A 20,611-nucleotide genomic window follows, 5' to 3' on the forward strand; every position below is an offset into this window, starting at 1 on the left:
TCCACCAACATGGTCTCCAGACACATGCGGAGTTCTGTATACTGGGCCCGGTTCTCTTGGGTGAAGTCGGGTACCATAGGCGTGCCAATGTATGACGCTGACTGTGGATACATCGGCGAGCGTTGGGGGAGAGGCCTCCTAGGCGAGTCTCCTCCCGCTCCTTGGTATGGGCTGGTACCGGCAGTGTACCATGGCCCGCTTGTCCAGGTGCTGTTCCTCGGTGCGGGTCGTGCGTCGTGCTCACCCGTGTATAGAGTCGGGGGTCTGTAGCGCAGCTCCGCGGGAGTATAGCCTGGGCTGTACCGGACCTCCTGGTCCGGTAGAGTACTGTGCTGTCGTCGGGCGTGGTTCTCCTCCTCTTCCTCTTCGTCTTCAGTTAGGTCATCCAGTGCTTGTAGTCTCTGGTTTAGCCTCTCCACAGGATATGCTGCTCCTTCCCGGTTGCTAGGTCTCGCTTGGACCGGTGGGGGGAGGTGGTCTGTGGGGGGTATAGACCTCGTCTGTTGGTCAAGTTCAGGGTTGTTTACTCGGCTAGGGGATGCCGCCCTGGAGGTGTGTCTAGACGAGTTCCTGGAGCCTCTGGCGGAGGGAGAGGGTGTTGTCCGTCTGATCAGCTGTTCTATTAGTTGCGCTTGCTGTCTGTCGCGCTCTGCGTCCCGTAGAGCACCAGCAGCTGCTCGCTGGCTGTCTGCTCGGTCTCGGGCCACATTCTCTTCCCTCTGAATGCGTCTTATTTCTAGACGTATATGCTCTTCTTCGCTCCGCTGCTGGATCTGCAGTCGGTCGCGTTCAGCAGCGGCGTTCAGGCTGATGAGGAAGGCCTGCTGTAGGGTCCTCTCTGCCTCGCTGGGAGAAGGCGGTTGTATAGGGGAGCCTTCCCTCGGGGTACTCCTTGCGGAGCCTTGGAGCTCTATCTCCACGGTGCTCTCCCCGTCTTCTTCCGTGCCGAGTTCTCTCTCGGTAGCGTTGTATTCCTCCCGGGACTCATCGGGGACTACTTCTTCAGTACTGGCGGGGTGTGAAGTCATGTCTGGTTCCCACTGGTCCCCACCGTGAACTTGGTCAGTTACATTAGAACCCGTAGGGGCCTCTATGGTCGGGGTAGTCTGGGCGTTGGGGTTAGACATACTTTTACTTTCTAGTTTTACCGCGTTTACTGTTAGTAGAAGACTAGGTTGTTGACTGACAGCGTAAGCCTCTAAGTACTGAGGGAGCCGTCGTTCGCACTGCGGGCGTTGGTTAGGAGGATCGTTTCGTGGAGTGTTCATCATAGGCCATTTCAATATTAATAACACTATATTAATATTACACTGATTACCCTCCGGCTCGAAGGACCAATTGTAACTGAGGGGTACAATTCCCTGACTGTATTACTAGATATGATACTTACTACCACTACCTTTGTACTTAATATTCGGCCACCCAGTACTCGGCATAAATATATTATGATGAACACTGTCACGTAGATGAAACGGATCCAACACAAATGTACGAATTAGAAATAGGTCTTTATTTCTACACAGCGATGGTGTGTAGAGCAAGCACTTAATCAAATCAATCACATTTATGAATGGGAATTAGTATGCACTTTTATGGCAAGAGTATTCGTCGGTATATCAATAGAGAATGTCCAATCTCTGAAGGCGCAGGTGGTACATATACGACCTGGAATAGTTAAGGAATAACAGCAATGATACTTTAATGATTATAGACTGGATACACTAGGGGGGGTTAATCCGGTCGCTTGTAAGCCGACAGGAGTAGGAAGGGGGGGGGGGGTAGAGTCCGGCTGCCTCATCCGGCCAAGGGTATCCCAGGTGAACCCACTGTAGTGCCGTTCAATGCGCCGGCGATCCTTGGACCGCAGATGAAAGCAGATGGACTCTTTGTGGGCCGGCGTCCTCCGGTCCACGGAGGAGAGACGTGAAGCGACCTCGTCTTGCAGAGCGTCTCCTCACCTTGCGTCCTCTCCAGGGGGGGGGGTTCCAACACACGGCAGTGTCGGGGGTCTTTATCCATGGAATAATCAACGTATACAAAGCATAATCCGTGCCTGGGAAGGCGGGCTGTCGTCGGTAGAATAATCCGGTATACAGGTCCACTCGCTCGTCGGCTCTGGGGCTCCTCGGGTGCAATCTCACATGGGGTCGATCATCCTGGATAAGCAGCCAGTTTTCTGCCCGAAACGATGGGGTGCTGACTACGGTAGTATTCTCACCGCACGAAGCACTATATATTAACAGACTATTATTAGCTTAATAGACTACGTCCAACTCGACGATATAGTGCCAAATATGACTATTCAAATATTAATATACACGATGTCTCAATACCGATGGTAGGCCGAACTTGGCCTTACTCCCACACGTGGCGTCGCGGGGAGGCTTTACGTCTGTCACTCTATTGGAGGGTAAGAAACTGGACTGAAAAGGAAGTCCTACTTTAGTAGCGCAGTATATATACGCACTATGAACAAATAGTCCCATTAGTGGTGCGGTAGCCAGATTCCTACGCGGAACTAGGACTTGTTCGTACATGTCGAGCGGTACGTTTGAACTGGGTCTGGGGGGTATGGCAGCCTGGCACCAAGGTCTCGACCAATAGTAGAATGGAGACTATTATGGGATGTTCAGTAGGCTAGAATGGATATTCAATGCATATTGTACAAGGAATATACAAGGGATATCAAGGAATATTAGAGAATATACAAATACAATTAAATATATATATATAATAAATATATATATTCGGTTTAATCTGGCCCTTCACAACAATGAGGCTAACAGGTGTAGAAAAACAGCGTAGCATGAGGCTAACAGGTGTAGAAAAACAAGGTAGCATGAGGCTAATAGGTGTAGAAAAACAAGGTAGCATGAGGCTAACAGGTGTAGAAAAACAAGGTAGCATGAGGCTAATAGGTGTAGAAAAACAGCGTAGCTTGAGGCTAACAGGTGTAGAAACACAAGGTAGCATGAGGCTAACAGGTGTAGAAAAACAGCGTAGCTTGAGGCTAACAGGTGTAGAAACACAAGGTAGCATGAGGCTAACAGGTGTAGAAAAACAAGGTAGCATGAGGCTAACAGGTGTAGAAACACAAGGTAGCATGATGCTAACAGGTGTAGAAAAACAACATAGCATGAGGCTAACAGGTGTAGAAACACAACGTAGCATGAGGCTAACAGGTGTAGAAACACAAGGTAGCATGAGGCTAACAGGTGTAGAAAAACAGCGTAGCATGAGGCTAACAGGTGTAGAAAAACAGCGTAGCATGAGGCTAACAGGTGTAGAAAAACAAGGTAGCATGAGGCTAACAGGTGTAGAAAAACAGCGTAGCATGAGGCTAAAGGCCTCTACATGCTACAGCAACTTCAAAGCAACTTCAACACAACATCAGCGCGATTTCAACGCGGTTGTTTTAGAGGGTCTTGTAGACTGTGTTGCGAGGACGTTGCGTACCTTTCACACAAATCTAATCTAAACAACCGTTGCGTTGATATTGCGTAGCAGTGATTGGTTGGTAGTGAATGGGGGCGGGGCTGTCATATAATAATATTGGTCCCGCAGCGAGGAATACCATCCGCCATTGTTGTAGCCAGCCAGCTAGCGTTGAACTTGATGCTATTCAATGCTCTATCATACCCAACTAACGTTAATGCCATTCAGAATTTATTAACATAGCTACAACAACACACAGTAACGTTAATATAATTACATGCATCATTGTTTACAATGAACGGACAGTGGGGCAGTTCGAAAGGACTGGACACGGACAAGTTGTTAAACAGCAATCAATTAATTTAATATAACAGGTAGTTCGAGCTGCATTTTCGTGCCTACAACCACAGCCACAGGGATATATCCAGCTTTGACGAGCTCTCTCTCCTCCTGCCGATTAAATTCAGCAGCTCTTCCTCGACCTCGAGTGCCTGTAGCTGCCAGCTAATGTTAAAACTAACCTAAAGTTACACAAGCAGAATACATCACAAATACTTCCGGTCGGGGGATTTCAAAATAAAAGAGCGACGTCTAAAAGCACCGGAAATACGTTTATTTTGTACATTATCTAACGTTAACACGAACCTAAACTAACTTTAGTTAAACTAACTTTGCGCGTCGATGTTGCAGAAGCATAAAGGCAGAGTGTATACAACACCGTTGCTGTGTCGATGTTGTGGTGCAGTTGCTTGGAAGTTGCTGTAGCATGTAGAGGCCTTAACAGGTGTAGAAAAACAGCGTAGCATGAGGCTAACAGGTGTAGAAAAACAGCGTAGCATGAGGCTAACAGGTGTAGAAACACAACGTAGCATGAGGCTAACAGGTGTAGAAACACAACGTAGCATGAGGCCGACAGGTGTAGAAAAACAACGTAGCATGAGGCTAACAGGTGTAGAAAAACAGCGTAGCATGAGGCTAACAGGTGTAGAAAAAAAGCGTAGCATACATATAGGAATAGGCAACGTTCCTATATGTGCTTTACAGAGAATAGATCAAAAGAAGATCATAGACAGAATGACAACATTAGTCAATGGATGATTATCAATGGGCTGCACTGCACAGTAATTACATTTCAATGAAAGGAAATGATGAACATAAAAGGCTTTAGCCTGTTTTTGAAACTCGTCAAGAGATGGACAGATCTGAGATGAGGGAGAGGGAGTGAGAGAGAGAGAGAAGAGAGAGTGAGAGATAAGAGAGAGAGAGAGAAGAGAAGATAGATAGAGAGAGGGAGAGAGATGGAGAGAGATGGAGAGAGGGAGACAGAGCCTATACCATTCTGTTCCGGGTCATGCTTGTGTTCTGTAGCTCTGCGAGTTGTGCTTTGAGACATCGAGGGTAACTCCTGAGGGCGGGAAAGACAGAGACGTCCTCTAAACCCCCGAGACTGATCTGTGGGTTCGTGCAGCTCACCTTAGTGTCGTGGATCAGCTCACCTTAGTGTCATGGATCAGCTCACCTTAGTGTCGTGGATCAGCTCACCTTAGTGTCGTGGATCAGCTCACCTTAGTGTCGTGGATCAGCTCACCTTAGTGTCATGGATCAGCTCACCTTAGTGTCGTGGATCAGCTCACCTTAGTGTCGTGGATCAGCTCACCTTAGTGTCGTGGATCAGCTCACCTTAGTGTCATGGATCAGCTCACCTTAGTGTCATGGATCAGCTCACCTTAGTGTCGTGGATCAGCTCACCTTAGTGTCATGGATCAGCTCACCTTAGTGTCGTGGATCAGCTCACCTTAGTGTCATGGATCAGCTCACCTTAGTGTCGTGGATCAGCTCACCTTAGTGTCATGGATCAGCTCACCTTAGTGTCGTGGATCAGCTCACCTTAGTGTCATGGATCAGCTCACCTTAGTGTCGTGGATCAGCTCACCTTAGTGTCGTGGATCAGCTCACCTTAGTGTCGTGGATCAGCTCACCTTAGCGTCGTGGATCAGCTCACCTTGGTGTCGTGGATCAGCTCACCTTAGTGTCGTGGATCAGCTCACCTTAGTGTCATGGATCAGCTTAGTGTCGTGGATCAGCTCACCTTAGTGTCATGGATCAGCTCACCTTAGTGTCGTGGATCAGCTCACCTTAGTGTCGTGGATCAGCTCACCTTAGTGTCGTGGATCAGCTCACCTTAGTGTCGTGGATCAGCTCACCTTAGTGTCGTGGATCAGCTCACCTTAGTGTCGTGGATCAGCTCACACCTGTTAGCATGAGGCTAACAGGTGTAGAAAAACAAGGTAGCATGAGGCTAACAGGTGTAGAAACACAAGGTAGCATGATGCTAACAGGTGTAGAAAAACAACATAGCATGAGGCTAACAGGTGTAGAAACACAACGTAGCATGAGGCTAACAGGTGTAGAAACACAAGGTAGCATGAGGCTAACAGGTGTAGAAAAACAGCGTAGCATGAGGCTAACAGGTGTAGAAAAACAGCGTAGCATGAGGCTAACAGGTGTAGAAAAACAAGGTAGCATGAGGCTAACAGGTGTAGAAAAACAGCGTAGCATGAGGCTAAAGGCCTCTACATGCTACAGCAACTTCAAAGCAACTTCAACACAACATCAGCGCGATTTCAACGCGGTTGTTTTAGAGGGTCTTGTAGACTGTGTTGCGAGGACGTTGCGTACCTTTCACCCAAATCTAATCTAAACAACCGTTGCGTTGATATTGCGTAGCAGTGATTGGTTGGTAGTGAATGGGGGCGGGGCTGTCATATAATAATATTGGTCCCCGCAGCGAGGAATACCATCCGCCATTGTTGTAGCCAGCCAGCTAGCGTTGAACTTGATGCTATTCAATGCTCTATCATACCCAACTAACGTTAATGCCATTCAGAATTTATTAACATAGCTACAACAACACCTTAGTGTCGTGGAGCAGCTCACCTTAGTGTCGTGGATCAGCTCACCTTAGTGTCGTGGATCACCTTAGTGTCGTGTATCAGCTCACCTTAGTGTCGTGGATCAGCTCACCTTAGTGTCATGGATCAGCTCACCTTAGTGTCGTGGATCAGCTCACCTTAGTGTCGTGGATCAGCTCACCTTAGTGTCGTGGATCAGCTCACCTTAGTGTCGTGGATCAGCTCACCTTAGTGTCGTGGATCAGCTCACCTTAGTGTTGTGGATCAGCTCACCTTAGTGTTGTGGATCAGCTCACCTTAGCGTCGTGGATCAGCTCACCTTAGCGTCGTGGATCAGCTCACCTTAGCGTCGTGGATCCCCGTCACGTCCTCGAAGGTCTTCTCCCCCACCATGACGGCCGCCAGGTTGGCCGTGTAGCTGGACAGCACCAGCAGGCAGAAGATGGCCCACAGGTTCATCAGGAAGCGACCCGTCCAACACTTGGGCGTCTTGGACGAGACGGTCCGTCCGAACAGGATGGCGTAGCACAGGTTGAGCGCCGAGGAGTACGAGAAGACCTTGACGCGGTTGCGCCCGTGCGGCGTCATGCCGAACGGGCTCTTCCACTCGTAGAGGGTGAGGAAGAGCGCGGTGATGTGCAGTGCCACGAAGATGCCCACCCACATGGACCAGTGCAGGGGCCACATGAAGGCACCGATGGGCGCCGCCGTGTCCTTGCTCCGCACCAGGATCCCCAGGCTGGTGGAGAAGAACGGCGAGGTGAAGTCGACCACCCGGCTCCGCACCGAGTTGATGCTGAAGGAGGTGACGGCCATGTCGGCCACTCCGTTCAGGAGGTCCCCCACCAGCCCCGTCCAGCGGCCGCCTTTCCACGCGCCGTACTTCCCGTCGCCCACGATGTAGAGGTCGAAGTCGAACCTCAGGTCCTCGGCGAGCTTCTTCAGCAGGTCGATGCAGTAGCCGTAGCAACACTTGCCGTAATCCGCCGGCAGGAGGCTGCTGTTGCCGCCGGCCACCTCGCGGAACAGGCGCTCCAGCGAGTCCGAGACGTTGGTGCCGGCGTCCAGGCAGTACTGTCCCGCGGGGCAGTTCCCGTCGTCGTCCACGTCCCGCGTGAACACGAAGGGGTGCTCCACCAGCGTTACCACCCGCACCCGGCTGCCGGCCACAGGCGTGCCCGCCCTCCAGCGCCCGCCCCCGCCCTCGCCGCCCCGCCCCTCTGTCCGCTGCCGCCGGCTGGGCCCCTGCCACACCCCCTGGTCCTCCACCTCCAGGTGTCCGCCCTCCCAGCTGCCCACCGTCACCCAGGTGGGCTGGCCCAGCGCGTCCCGCCGCAGGCTCCAGATGTGGAAGCGCTGGGAGGTGAGGACGTGGGAGAGGTTCTGGTGGACGCTCACGGGGCCCGTCAGGCCCGAGAAGGACGTGTTGGACAGGAATCTGTGGGCCGAAAAAACGTGACGTTAGATTTCGTTGTAACATCCATTAAGGGTTCACATCACCCTATATCACTGGTCATTATTACCCTGAATCCTATTCAAACCTGTGTGATTTGATATGCCCTTTTTTTTTTGCTTAACTCTGTATGTACACTCAACGTGACTGTAAATGAGGGAAACCTCAGTTGCCTTACGCGTTTAAATAAAGGTTTGAAATTATCCAAAACATAATGTGAAATAGATACTAGCGATTAATTTGGCTTACCTGGCATATTCCCTCCCATGTCGTCTTACTGTGACCTTGTTGAGTGCAAACACTGTCACTCAGCCTTAGCTAATCTCCACAAGCTCTCGGGCGATTTGCCACGGGGTAGATAGGTTTAAAATCTGAACCCCTATCTCAAAATAATGCAGCGTTTCACAAGAGATCATACATACCAGACTGCATACAGTTCAGGTCAAATCAATAGAAGGTTGAGGTTTATGTTTTACTATGCACACACAATATAAAAATGTATATATAAACATGTAGAAATGTTACTTACATCGTGGAGGTGAGATTCAAAATACAAAGGGATTACTGACAACGTACCACCTTAATGAGAGGGACACGGATGACACAACAGATACAGCAAATGTGCCAGTGATAACACAATAACAGCCAACACAATGGCATTAAGCCTCAAAAAGAAAAAGGGAATAACAGAATTAGGAAGGAAGAAAGAAAGAAAGAAAGAAAGAAAGAAAGAAAGAAAGAAAGAAAGAAAGAAAGAAAGAAAGAAAGAAAGAAAGAAAGAAAGAAAGAAAGAAAGAAAGAAAGAAAGAAAGAAAGAAAGAAAGAAAGAAAGAAAGAAAAGACAGACAGACAGACAGACAGACAGACCCCTCTATCTGCTTACTTATACACCTGCATATAACCCCTCTATATACCTACGTATACACCTGCATTTAGAGGTGTTTGTGCTGATACTGCTTTCTACTGCATGCACAGAGAGGATTGGTGTCTTCTTGTCTGACTCTGGGGAAGATGGTAAGCGCATTTCCAATAATGTTGACATGTTCCTTTAACAGTAACCCTGTCCCCTCCTATTGCAAGGTGTTCCCTCTACAAAGCAATGACATGGTAGTGGTACTGTATGCAACAGTGACAACAGAAGTTAAGTGCAATAATCAAACACTACACAGACAGTGCTTTTGCATAATAATAATAATAATAACTAGACAATTCCGCGCGGGGGAAATTGTGAAAGTGTGGGTGACGCCTGTGCACCGCCGGCCAACGGGGGAGAGGGTCTCTCGCGAGTCTCTATGACAAACGGTTCAAAGGATACAAAAAGGGGGCGCGGCCTAAGGATCGGGGGAGTGGTCAACATATACCATTTGAAGATCGGACTTTTCCGAGTTTTAATTTTTTTTCTGACTTTTCCGAGTTTTTGAACTTTTTCGGATTTTTGATGTTTCCGAGTTTTCGGAATTTTCCGAGTTTTTGCATTTTTCCGGGTTTTCGGGTTTTCTGACTTTTCCAAATTTTTTAACTTTTTCGAATTTTTGATGTTTCCGAGTTTTCGGAATTTTCCGAGTTTTTGGGTTTTTCCGAGTTTTTGCATTTTTCCGGGTTTTCGGGTTTTCTGACTTTTCCAAATTTTTTAACTTTTTCGGATTTTTGATGTTTCCGAGTTTTCGGAATTTTCAGAGTTTTTGGGTTTTTCCGAGTTTCCGAGTTTTCGGATTTTTCAGAGTTTTTGAACTTTTTCGGATTTTTGATGTTTCCGAGTTTTCGGATTTTTCAGAGTTTTTGAACTTTTTCGGATTTTTGATGTTTCCGAGTTTTCGGATTTTTCAGAGTTTTTGAACTTTTTCGGATTTTTGATGTTTCCGAGTTTTAAGAATTTTCCGAGTTTTTGGATTTTTCCGAGTTTTCGGGTTTTCGGACTTTTCCGAGTTTTTGAACTTTTTCGGATTTTTGATGTTTCCGAGTTTTTGGATTTTTCCGAGTTTTGGGATTTTTCCGAGTTTTGGAACTTTTTCGATTTTTCCGAGTTTTCGGATTTTTCCGAGTTTTCGGGTTTTGGGATTTTTCCGAGTTTTTGAACTTTTTCGGATTTTAGATTTTTCTCTCCCCTCCTACCTGGAGGGGAGAGAACAGATGGTGGAGGTAAACGGTACCCTACCCCCCCCCCCTCCCAGTGAGCTGTGGTGTTCCACAAGGAAGCATACTAGGACCGCTACTGTTCCTAATTTATGCAAATGACATGTCGTCAGCCTGTGACTGCAACTTGTTCCTGTTTGCGGACGACTCAGCCCTGCTGGTCTTGACAGTGGACGAAGCTGAGGAGATGATACCTGCCGTCCTCACGAATCTCACTATTGATGATGGACTTCTAGCGTGAAGCTTTTTTGTTTGTCTTTATTTTCACGCTCATATATCACAGGTGGAAAAAACCTGAACGTTATTACCATAAAATAGAACACAGTTAGTTTCTCTACCTTTCTGTGAATGTCTAGCAAAAAAACGCATTGCAATCTGATGAAAAAGGGTGGAGCAATTTACATTATAAAAAAGTAACTGTACTTCACAGTCTTTGCTGGCCTGTAACGGGCGCCTGGTAGCACTAAATCCAGATTGAACTCTGCAATTGGAAAGGGGGGATTTGGCCCGATCCATAGAGGTGTGACTTGGCATTATAAGATCATTTATAGGTCTTATATTCTATATTCTATAATCATATTTCAAATTGCATGTGTCCGGATGGCAGAATTCAGTACTGTATCTACAAAACCTCCTGTAAATCATCTGCCCTTCATTCATTTGCTTAGATTTTTTGTACACTTGATCTCAAGCAGGGTCTGAACGAGCTGGTCAATGTTAGCATGCTGTTATTCACCGTCAAAGATAAAAAAAAATCTAATAATTTGTATTCTCCCTGAGGACCATAGATGTCCTTAAAATACCAAGAACATGCAAAGGGACCTTGTAGAAGTGAAGCAATCTTCCATTTAATTGGGTATGTACTTTTAGGTAAATTTTCTGAAAATATGGCTAGGGCTTAAGAGGTTAATACTTTTTTAATGCATAGGCTTTCTTTTTCACATATTGAACGATAGATACTCTATGTCAAATGGGCCATAGTATTGTATCCATAGCTATAATGTAGAATATAGTTATAGCTCTACAAACAAGGTGACTCACTCCTATCTTCTAAAGTGTGGCAGTGGCTAATCAGGGCCAAGGCTAATCCCCGGTAGTCAATGAGTTAACAAAGAAGATAAATTATGGAATAATAACAGTGGCTGCTGGTGACACAGGCTTGATTTAGTAGGACACCATGACTCAATGAGAGCTTCTGATATAAGGGTTGATCAAGTAGGACACCATGACTCAATGAGACCTCCTGATAGCAGGTTTGATCGAGTAGAGACACCATGACTCAATGAGACCTTCTGATATCTGATGGCTTGTCGTACAGAACTTGTAAGTCGCTTTGGATAAAAGCGTCAGCTAAATGACTAAATGTAAATGATATAAGGGTTGATCGAGTAGAGACACCATGACTCAATGAGACCTTCTGATAGCAGGCTTGATCGAGTAGAGACACCATGACTCAATGAGACCTTCTGATAGCAGGGTTGATCAAGTAGAGACACCATGACTCAATGAGACCTTCTGATAGCAGGGTTGATCAAGTAGAGACACCATGACTCAATGAGACCTTCTGATAGCAGGGTTGATCGAGTAGGACACCATGACTCAATGAGAGCTTCTGATAGCAGGGTTGATCGAGTAGAGACACCATGACTCAATGAGACCTTCTGATGGCAGGGTTGATCGAGTAGAGACACCATGACTCAATGAGACCTTCTGATAGCAGGGTTGATCGAGTAGAGACACCATGACGCAATGATACCTGGCTTCTGATAGCAGGGTTGATCAAGTAGAGACACCATGACTCAATGAGACCTTCTGATGGCAGGGTTGATCGAGTAGAGACACCATGACGCAATGAGACCTTCTGATAGCAGGGTTGATCGAGTAGAGACACCATGACTCAATGAGACCTTCTGATAGCAGGGTCATAAGAAGAAGATAATGTGGAAAAACCATCATGAAATAACTTTTGCAGCTTTAAGGAAGGTGTGAGTTGTAGGGCTTTATTGCAGCAGTAAAGTGGAAAGTGATTAGATGAAAACTGATCTAACCACAGCTTTGTTGAAACGCATATAGTGTTATATTATACTGTCCCTGATATGATGAAACAATACATCTTTAATAAGATGTCTTCCATGTCTGCACATTTCTTTTGGTTGGATGATTACGAATGTACTTTCTATGTGGCAAATTTAATTTGTAATGCAAAAGAAAAACACTTTGTATTCATGACCTAGAGTTTATGTGTGTTATATAATTGTCATGTTATACACCAGTATGTGTATGTAGCCTCACAATGCTGATGGAGATGAAGTACAAGGAAAGATAATCTAGTAGAATAGAATCGTGTCTCATGTTGACAGTGGGTAATGTTAGGGTAAATACTGCAGAAAGTACTTACATCTCTGGCAGCTAAAGGTCGGTGGCATTGTTTATCAAATAATAACAAGCTTGAGTGTTACACTCTGAGTGGTAAATGGTGCATTTATATATCTCTTTTATCCAAAGCGCTTTACAATGCTGTTGCTCACATTCACCCATTCACTCACACATTCACACACCGACGGCGGAGGCAACCGTGCAAGGTGCCAACCTGCTCATCAGGAGTAATTAGGGGTTAGGTGTCTTGCTCAAGGACACATCGACACACTGCCCACTGTGCCCAGGAGGAGTGGGAATCGAACTGGGAACCTTCTGATTACCAGGCTCTGCCTCCTGAGCCACTGTCACCCCACTGAGCCACTGTAGCCCCTCAAGTGCATAGTAGTATAGACATATTAGCAAGATAGGGAGTAGTATAACAATAGTAGCGTAGTATTAGGGTCCATAATAGTAAAAAGGTTAGAGTGTTAGTATTTAATTACATTCTTCTTCAGACATTGTTTGAAGAGGTGTATTTTTAGTCGACAGCTGTCCTGACTGTGGTTGGGAGTTTGTTCCACCATTGAGGAGTGTGGACTGAGAATAGTCTGCTTCATCTACTACCTATACTAGCCTGCTACCTGTAGATTTCGACTAGCACCTGCTACTGCCAAAGATAGCGCCACAACACTGATACTGAATGAAGACTAACCTCATGCATACTAAGCATACTAGGACCGTTACTGTTCCTAATATATGCAAAGAAATAACATGTCATCCGTTTGTGACTGCAACTTGTTCCTGTTCGCGGACGACTCAGCCCTGCTGGTCTCTAACAGGGACAAGTTGCAGGTTGAAAAAGCCCTCAGCTCTGAACTCGGCAGAATCTGCACCTGGCTCGCTGATAACAAACTATCATTACACCTGGGCAAAACAGAGTCCATTCTCTTCGGATCAAATAACAAACTCAGCAAGGCCAACGGCTTCTCAGTTACAGTGGGTGACAATATTGTCACAAGGAAAGATGAAATTACCTACTTGGGTTCCATCCTAGAGGCAAATCTTTCCTGTGACAAAATGGCAACCAATGTAATAAAAAAAGTCAACCAACAAACAAGATTCCTGTACCGGATCTCCTCTCTGGTAAACAAGAATACCCTGAAGACTCTGGCAGGAGCACTCATTCAAGGGTACTACGACTATGCTTGCACCTCATGGTACCAAAGCACCTCAAAGGCCCTAAAAACAAGACTACAAACATCACAAAACAAACTGGTCAGACTACTGCTTGACCTTACTCCTAAAACCCACATCACCCCTGCCCATTTTGACAACCTAGGATGGCTTAGAGTAGACGACAGAGTACAGAAACATACAATTGGCCTGGTCTACAAGATACACTAAACCACTAAGATACCCATGTACATGTCGAAATACTTCCCAAAGGTCAGTGAATTCCATGACCACAACACCAGAGGGAGTTCCACAAATCATGTTCAACCCAGATTCGGCACAAACAAGGGACTAAACACGTTTCGCAATTATGCCACAACAATATGGAACGCCCTACCCACAGCTGTAAAATAATGTGAACCTACCCTCCTTCAAAACCGCTCTCAAAGAGCACCTACGGGAGGCTGCAATTCGAAACTGGCCCCGGTAAAAGTCCAAACTCCCCCACCACCCACCCACCCAACCCCCTCCAATGTACAGTTTCTTCCCCCTCGAATGTATATATATATTTTTTTTATGATCTCTTTCTCTCAAACAGTACTGTATATTTGTATATCTTGTGTATGTCATAAATGTCTGGATGAAACAGTACTGTATATCTCTGTATGTCATAAATGTCACTATGAATTGAAAATGGGGGACCCTGATTTAAACAAGACAAAAATCTTTCTCTGGTCTGCACCTTAACAATTGTTTGTATTGAGCCGTACTGTATTGTACCCATTCTGCAATAAAGTTTTCGATCAATCAATAATGCGAGTGGGAAACACAAGTCATACGCCATTACATTCAAGTTTAGCTCCGTTCACCTTCTTTTGTAAGATTAGCTTAATGTGATAATGAGATGTTGCCCTTCTGAGTATTGTTACAACTGCAGTGCACAGTGATAGCAGCTGTCTGTTGAAGTGCCCTTGAGCAAGACACTTAACCACCTAACTTCTCCCGATGAGCAGGTTGGCACCTTGCATGGTCACCCCCGCTGTCGGTGTGTGAATGTGTATGTGAATGTGAGGCATAGGTTGTAAAGCGCTTTGGATGAAAGAGATATAGAAATGCAGTCCATAAATAGGTACACATGTGTGTGCATTTGCAAAAAAGTTCAACCGAACCACCTTTCATTATCTGACCTGCATTTTACATTGACGGGCTCGTAGTCACACCATCTCAGGACCCGGATTGGTATCTATTGAAGCTAAGCTAATCTCTCCTGCAGCTTGGCAAACATTAAGAAAAAATACTGTTGTGAATGACATCTCACCCCTGGCTGGGATTGCCTGTATCTCTCTGTCTGACACCCCAGCATGAAAACTGGCATTGCTGCCTTCAAACACGTCTCTGCAGAACCTTTGGAAGGCAGCAACACTGCTGATAGTATCAGAGGCATTGGTCCAAAGGGGCCATGGATGGAATTTGGGGGACAAGCAAGATCAAAGGAGAAGATAGTTATTCTTAATGTTAAAATGCTCACTTTCGGTCACCTCCAACACAAGCTGTCATGTTGGAGGTCTGCTATACTTGTAGACATACATTTGGGGGACAACAAAGATCAAATTAGAAGATAGTTATTCTTAACACATTGTGCGCCATAAACGGCGTAAGTCGTTATTGCCCGCCATGCGTTGAACGCCAACAACGGCGTAAATCGTTTTTGGGATCAATATTTCATTTTTTCGCCATGGCATTCATAATTCATCCAGCCTCCCTCCGGACTGCAGCGGCACCCTGTCTGAGATTGCAACGCCTCAATACCGCCGCCTGGTGGATGGTCGGGCGAGTTACACTCATGCCAAAACCGGAAGTGGCGATCGGTGCATTGAGGAAATCCCTCCGGCAGTCATATCTTGTTACGTGGGTCCAGACAAACACTCGAGTGCATTTGGATCGCTTTCGAAACGCAATAATCTATATGATTTCGGCGTTTATTGCGCCATACAAACCGGAAATGGATCTAGGAGATCGACGTCAAATAATTGGGATCTTTTTCCTCCAGTCTCATCGGCGAACGGTAAGAAGAATATAATGTTATTTTCAGCCCGATTGTTGTGTTGATTCATTTCACTGCAAACCATCTGCTCAACATATCAACCCATACTAAATAAAGCCGTTACTGACGATCAAGGAATTATAAACGACCCCCCCCCCTTTCCTTCACACATGCGGAAGCATAATGTATACCCATCATATACATTTGAATTTTTTAATATAGCGTGTATAGGAAAGAAACACCAATCGATAATCTATCATATGCATCAGGGCCTATAACTAGCGTTTTTGGAATTACAGCAGAAAAGCTTAAAACATACTTATTTTCTAGATGGTATTAAGACAACAATGTATGAATGAAAAAATATAACGTTCCCACATCCGGAACGATAGATAATCGATGTTGAATGGGCCATAGTAATGCAGATATAGCTATAATATTTAGAAAGTTATAGCCCCTGGCGGTCAGGTGGCGTAGCGGAGATTGCATTCGTCACCAACACCGGAGACGATCCAGCTCACAGCTCCGGCGTTGTCACCAGCTTGGCTGGCCGTTCACACTAATACAATTGGATGTATTAGAGGGTGGGAAAGCTGGCGGGGTGGGTCCGGGTTGTTGTAAACAGCGACTCCTACAGTTCGGTTGGGGCGCCTGCTCAGCGCGGATAGGATCTAAGGGGGGTAGTGTGATCCTTCCACACGTTACACCCTCTCAGTGAGAGTCCGCGCTGCCAGGTGAAAAGAAGCGGTTGATTGGCTAGACGTGTGTCGGAGGAAGCACGTGATAGCCTCCACTCTCCAATGTGTTAATGTTAAAATGCTCACTTTCGGTCACCTCCAACACAAGCTGTCATGTTGGAGGTCTTCTATACTTGTAGACATACATAATCCATCTGCGCAAGCTTAACTAAAAAACGTTTATTTGTTTTATGAGTAATCATTAATTAGTAGCCTAATTATGAATTTGATTAATAACCAAAACTGTAACAACAAGAAAATGTAGCATGACAAAGTCATCTGTGGATGAAATCTCCAAACATCCCTGTCTAGCTCAGGGGCGGGGCTAGGGCGTGGCGACTTGGGCTCAAGCCCCGAATATTTTCTGAAAAGCCCCGAATGTTCTACTTTCAAGAAGAAAACAAAACAAAAAAACATCTTGTGAGTAACGTGCAGTACCGGAGTCCAACAGAGAGGCAGCAGCTGCGGGAAAGTAGCCTGCGTACTGCGTAGCCTGCCCTGCCCTGACGCGCGAAATTGGAAACGAATGTTTTTTTTTTTTTATCCACTTTTTCTCCCATTTTTCTATATTTTTCTCCCATCCCAATTTCGTATCATCCAATTCAACCCTCCCCTGTCACGAACGCTGTTTCTTGCCTCCCACAAGCCGGCTGCAATGTGGACTAAGTCATACATAGCACAAGTCCCCTCCGGTACTTGAGGTAACAGCAGTCGCATCTTTTCACCTGCGCAGCTCGATCTCTCAGTGTCGAGGAGTAACGCGTGGGAGGCTCACGCTGCCCCCGACATTTCCTGATTCTACTGCGCAGGCGCACCAACCGACTTGTAGGAGTCGCTTGTTCACAACGTTCGATCCCCACCCTTCAGTTTCCCTCCCCGTAATACGGCCAATGTGTATTACTGCGGACGACCAGCTAAACTGAAAACAATGTGGAGAGCTGGATTCGAACACGCGAATCCTAGCGTCTCCACACTGGTGGCGAGTGCCTTGCCCACTACACCACCTAGCCGCCCAATTGGAAACTAATGTTATGGATATTCAAAGTTTTTTTCTGCTGCAGTAACAGCAGCTGACTACAATAACAACATCACTAGCAGTGATGAAACTGATAATGCTTCAGGTTTGTGAATCTTATTTGAAAGGTGACTGACGTTACTTGCTGGTTTGCTAACTTTCAGTAACGTTATGTTATAATGAAAATGAAAGATAGCAAGGTAATGTTATGTTACATGGTAAGAAGAATCCAAACAAGCCAGGATAATAATTATAAAAATTAAGTGAATAACAGGCTGATGGTCTTTGATATCTGTACTCTGGCTGACTGAAAAAGACTGACTTTAATCACATATTGCTGTTGCACTTTACTCCTACATTTGAACTCTGGTTGGATGCCAAACTTCTTTTCGTTGTACTGTATGTGAGGTTCGCCTCTTCCCTGGACCTTTAATTCCTGTTCCCTGGACCTTTTATTCCCTGTCTCCTCACCTCACCAGCCCCCACCCTCGCGTTGTCATTACTGTGAGGTTCGCCTCTTCCCTGGACCTTTAATTCCTGTTCCCTGGACCTTTAATTCCCTGTCTCCTCACCTCTCCAGCCCCCACCCTCGCATTCGTTTACTCTCGTCTGCTCTTCAGCAGCCCACACCCTTGGACTACCTTTCATTATGTGTTGATTGGTCCTTGCCGAACACACACTTCTAAGTCAAGTATCAATTACCATCACGCACCTGATGTGTGTTCTAATTAGCGCCCCAGTGGGCTTTAAATACCTCGATCTCCCCCCCAGTCCTCGTCGGGTCGTTCTCTATCTGTAGGCTCCTACGGGAGATTCTCTATAACAGTATCTTATCTTATCTGTATGCTGGTTCATCTCCGGCGTGAGACGAGGTGCCAGCCTTCGCCACCTGTCGCTGTTTGCCTGGAGTGGGACACAGCCTGCGCTCTCTAATTCTCTACGGGAGGTATTCCAGTGTTCCACTCCAGACCCCGCGCAGACGCGCTCCTACAGCAGACGCGCTCCTACAGCAGACGCGCTCCTACAGCAGACGCGCTCCACTCCAGACCCCGCGCAGACGCGCTCCTACAGCAGACGCGCTCCTACAGCAGACGCGCTCCACTCCAGACCCCGTGCAGACGCGCTCCTACAGCAGACGCGCTCCTACAGCAGACGCGCTCCACTCCAGACCCCGCGCAGACGCGCTCCTACAGCAGACGCGCATCGCTTCCTAATACTCTACGGGAGGATGCGTCTCTCCGAGCGGGCGCGCTCTTCTAGCCGACGCGGTACTACTCCAGATGCGCTACTACTCCAGACGCGCGCCACTCCAGACCCCCGAGCCGGCGCGCACTTCTAGCCGGCGCGCTACTACTCCAGACGCGCATCGCTCTCTAATTCTCTACGGGAGGATGCGTCTCTCCGAGCCGGCGCGCTCTCCGAGCCGGCGCGCTCTCCGAGCCGGCGCGCTCTTCAAGCCGACGCGCACCACTCCAGACTTCTAGCCGGCGCGCTACTTCTCCAGACGCGCATCGCTCTCTAATTCTCTACGGGAGGATGCGTCTCTCCGAGCCGGCGTGCTCTCCGAGCCGGCGCGCTCTTCAAGCCGATGCGCACCACTCCAGACTTCTAGCCGGCGCGCTACTTCTCCAGACGCGCATCGCTCTCTAATTCTCTACGGGAGGATGCGTCTCTCCGAGCCGGCGCGCTCTCCGAGCCGGCGCGCTCTTCAAGCCGACGCGCACCACTCCAGACTTCTAGCCGGCGCGCTACTACTCCAGACGCGCATCGCTCTCTAATTCTCTATGGGAGGATGCGTCTCTCCGAGCCGGCGCGCTCTCCGAGCCGGCGCGCTCTTCAAGCCGACACGCACCACTCCAGACGTCTAGCCTGTGCGCTCCTACTCCATCCCTGTAAGCAGCTCTGGCCCTCGCCCTGTCCAAGGCCTTAACCCTGTTTTCTCTGTCCCTGTCTCCAGCCCGCCTCCCCGGGCCTCTGTCCCTGTTCCCCTCTCCAGTGCCCCTGTTCCTGCCCTGTCCTTTGCCCTGGCCCTGTCCTTTAGCCTTAGCCCCTTAGCCTGCTCGCCTCTTAAAGGCACAGTGCCAATTTTCCCTAATTATTGTTTCCAGTATTTTGTGTTCTCCCTTAGCCTTCCCCTTAGCCTGCTCGCCTCTTAAAGGCACATTGCCCTTTTCCCTTGTTCCAGTATTTTTGTGTTCTCCCTTAAAGGGACAGTGCCGCTTTTCTGTTGTATTCAATAAATGGCCAGTTCTTGGCTTACTCTCATACCTGTCTTGTGTTGTGCGATTGGGGTCGGTTACAAACCATAACACTGTACTTGTGCTGTATAATGACAATACATGGCAAGATATGTTGAAAGGGTTGAAAGTATGACTTTAGTAGACCTACATTAATAACTCTCTCTGTAGTAGCCTACACTATTTTCTCAACCAAAGCTCCTCTCCACTCCTCTAAATGGGAATTTTATGACCACCTTTTCATCTGAAATGCTTTGAGGATGACCGCAGGGAGAACCATTAACTTTTCCCCGATTGAAATGTTCATCTGATCAGGATTCTGTGACGGTAGATACTTTTGAAGACACCTATGCTTTCACCTTCGCAGGCTGGGGTCGTGCTGTTAAAGTGTCACCTTCACCTAATCTAATCTAATCTAGTTTACCGGCAGCTAAACACAGTATCACCGGAGTAAACCCGCCATCTGTTGGACATCGTCGTCATGGCCGGCGTGCTCAACCCATTACTCGGCGTGCTTCGACTGAAAGCTCATGATGATCTCGGTTGCCTCTGTGTGCCTCTGTGTGCCTCTGTGTGCCTTTATGAGTCACGCCCCTCATAAAAAAACCATCCCTGAACCCTACCGTCATAGGCAACTACCGTCCTGTCTCTCTTCTCTCCTTCCTTTCTAAAACACTTGAACGTGCTGTATCCAACCAACTTACTGCTTATCTCTTACAGAATGACCTCCTAGACCCTAATCAGTCAGGCTTCAGGACTGGTCACTCCACAGAGACAGCCCTCATTGCGGTCACAGAGGCACTTCACTTAGCAAAAGCGAAAGGCCTCTCCTCTGTCCTGATTCTCCTAGATCTATCTGCAGCCTTCGACACAGTCAACCACCAGATCCTCCTCGCGGCCCTCGCAGGAATGGGAGTGGCTGGCTCTGCGCTGACATGGTTGTCATCATACCTCAATGACTCACGCTCCTACCAAGTGTCATGGAGAGGGACCATGTCGGCCACCCGCCCCCTGCGGACGGGTGTCCCCCAGGGCTCGGTTTTAGGACCCCTTCTCTTCTCCCTCTACACTAAATCACTGGGTAACATTATCACGTCTCATGGCTTCTCCTACC

General features: G+C 47.3%; 1 protein-coding gene across 1 annotated transcript in view; it reads right to left on the reverse strand.

The window, feature by feature from the left end:
• The window catches only part of grin3bb (glutamate receptor, ionotropic, N-methyl-D-aspartate 3Bb), a gene marked incomplete at both ends in the record, with an annotated part of 569,733 nt that overhangs the window by 205,398 nt on the left and 343,724 nt on the right, over nt 1-20,611 (reverse strand). Inside the window, 1 exon segment of the mRNA XM_084311504.1 lies at nt 6,690-7,785. Within this exon segment, the coding sequence (XP_084167630.1) occupies nt 6,690-7,785 (1,096 nt within the window).

Source organism: Notolepis coatsorum (genome assembly GCF_963971535.1).
Source record: "Notolepis coatsorum genome assembly, chromosome: 3".
Classification (NCBI taxonomy): Eukaryota; Metazoa; Chordata; class Actinopteri; order Aulopiformes; family Paralepididae; genus Notolepis; species Notolepis coatsorum.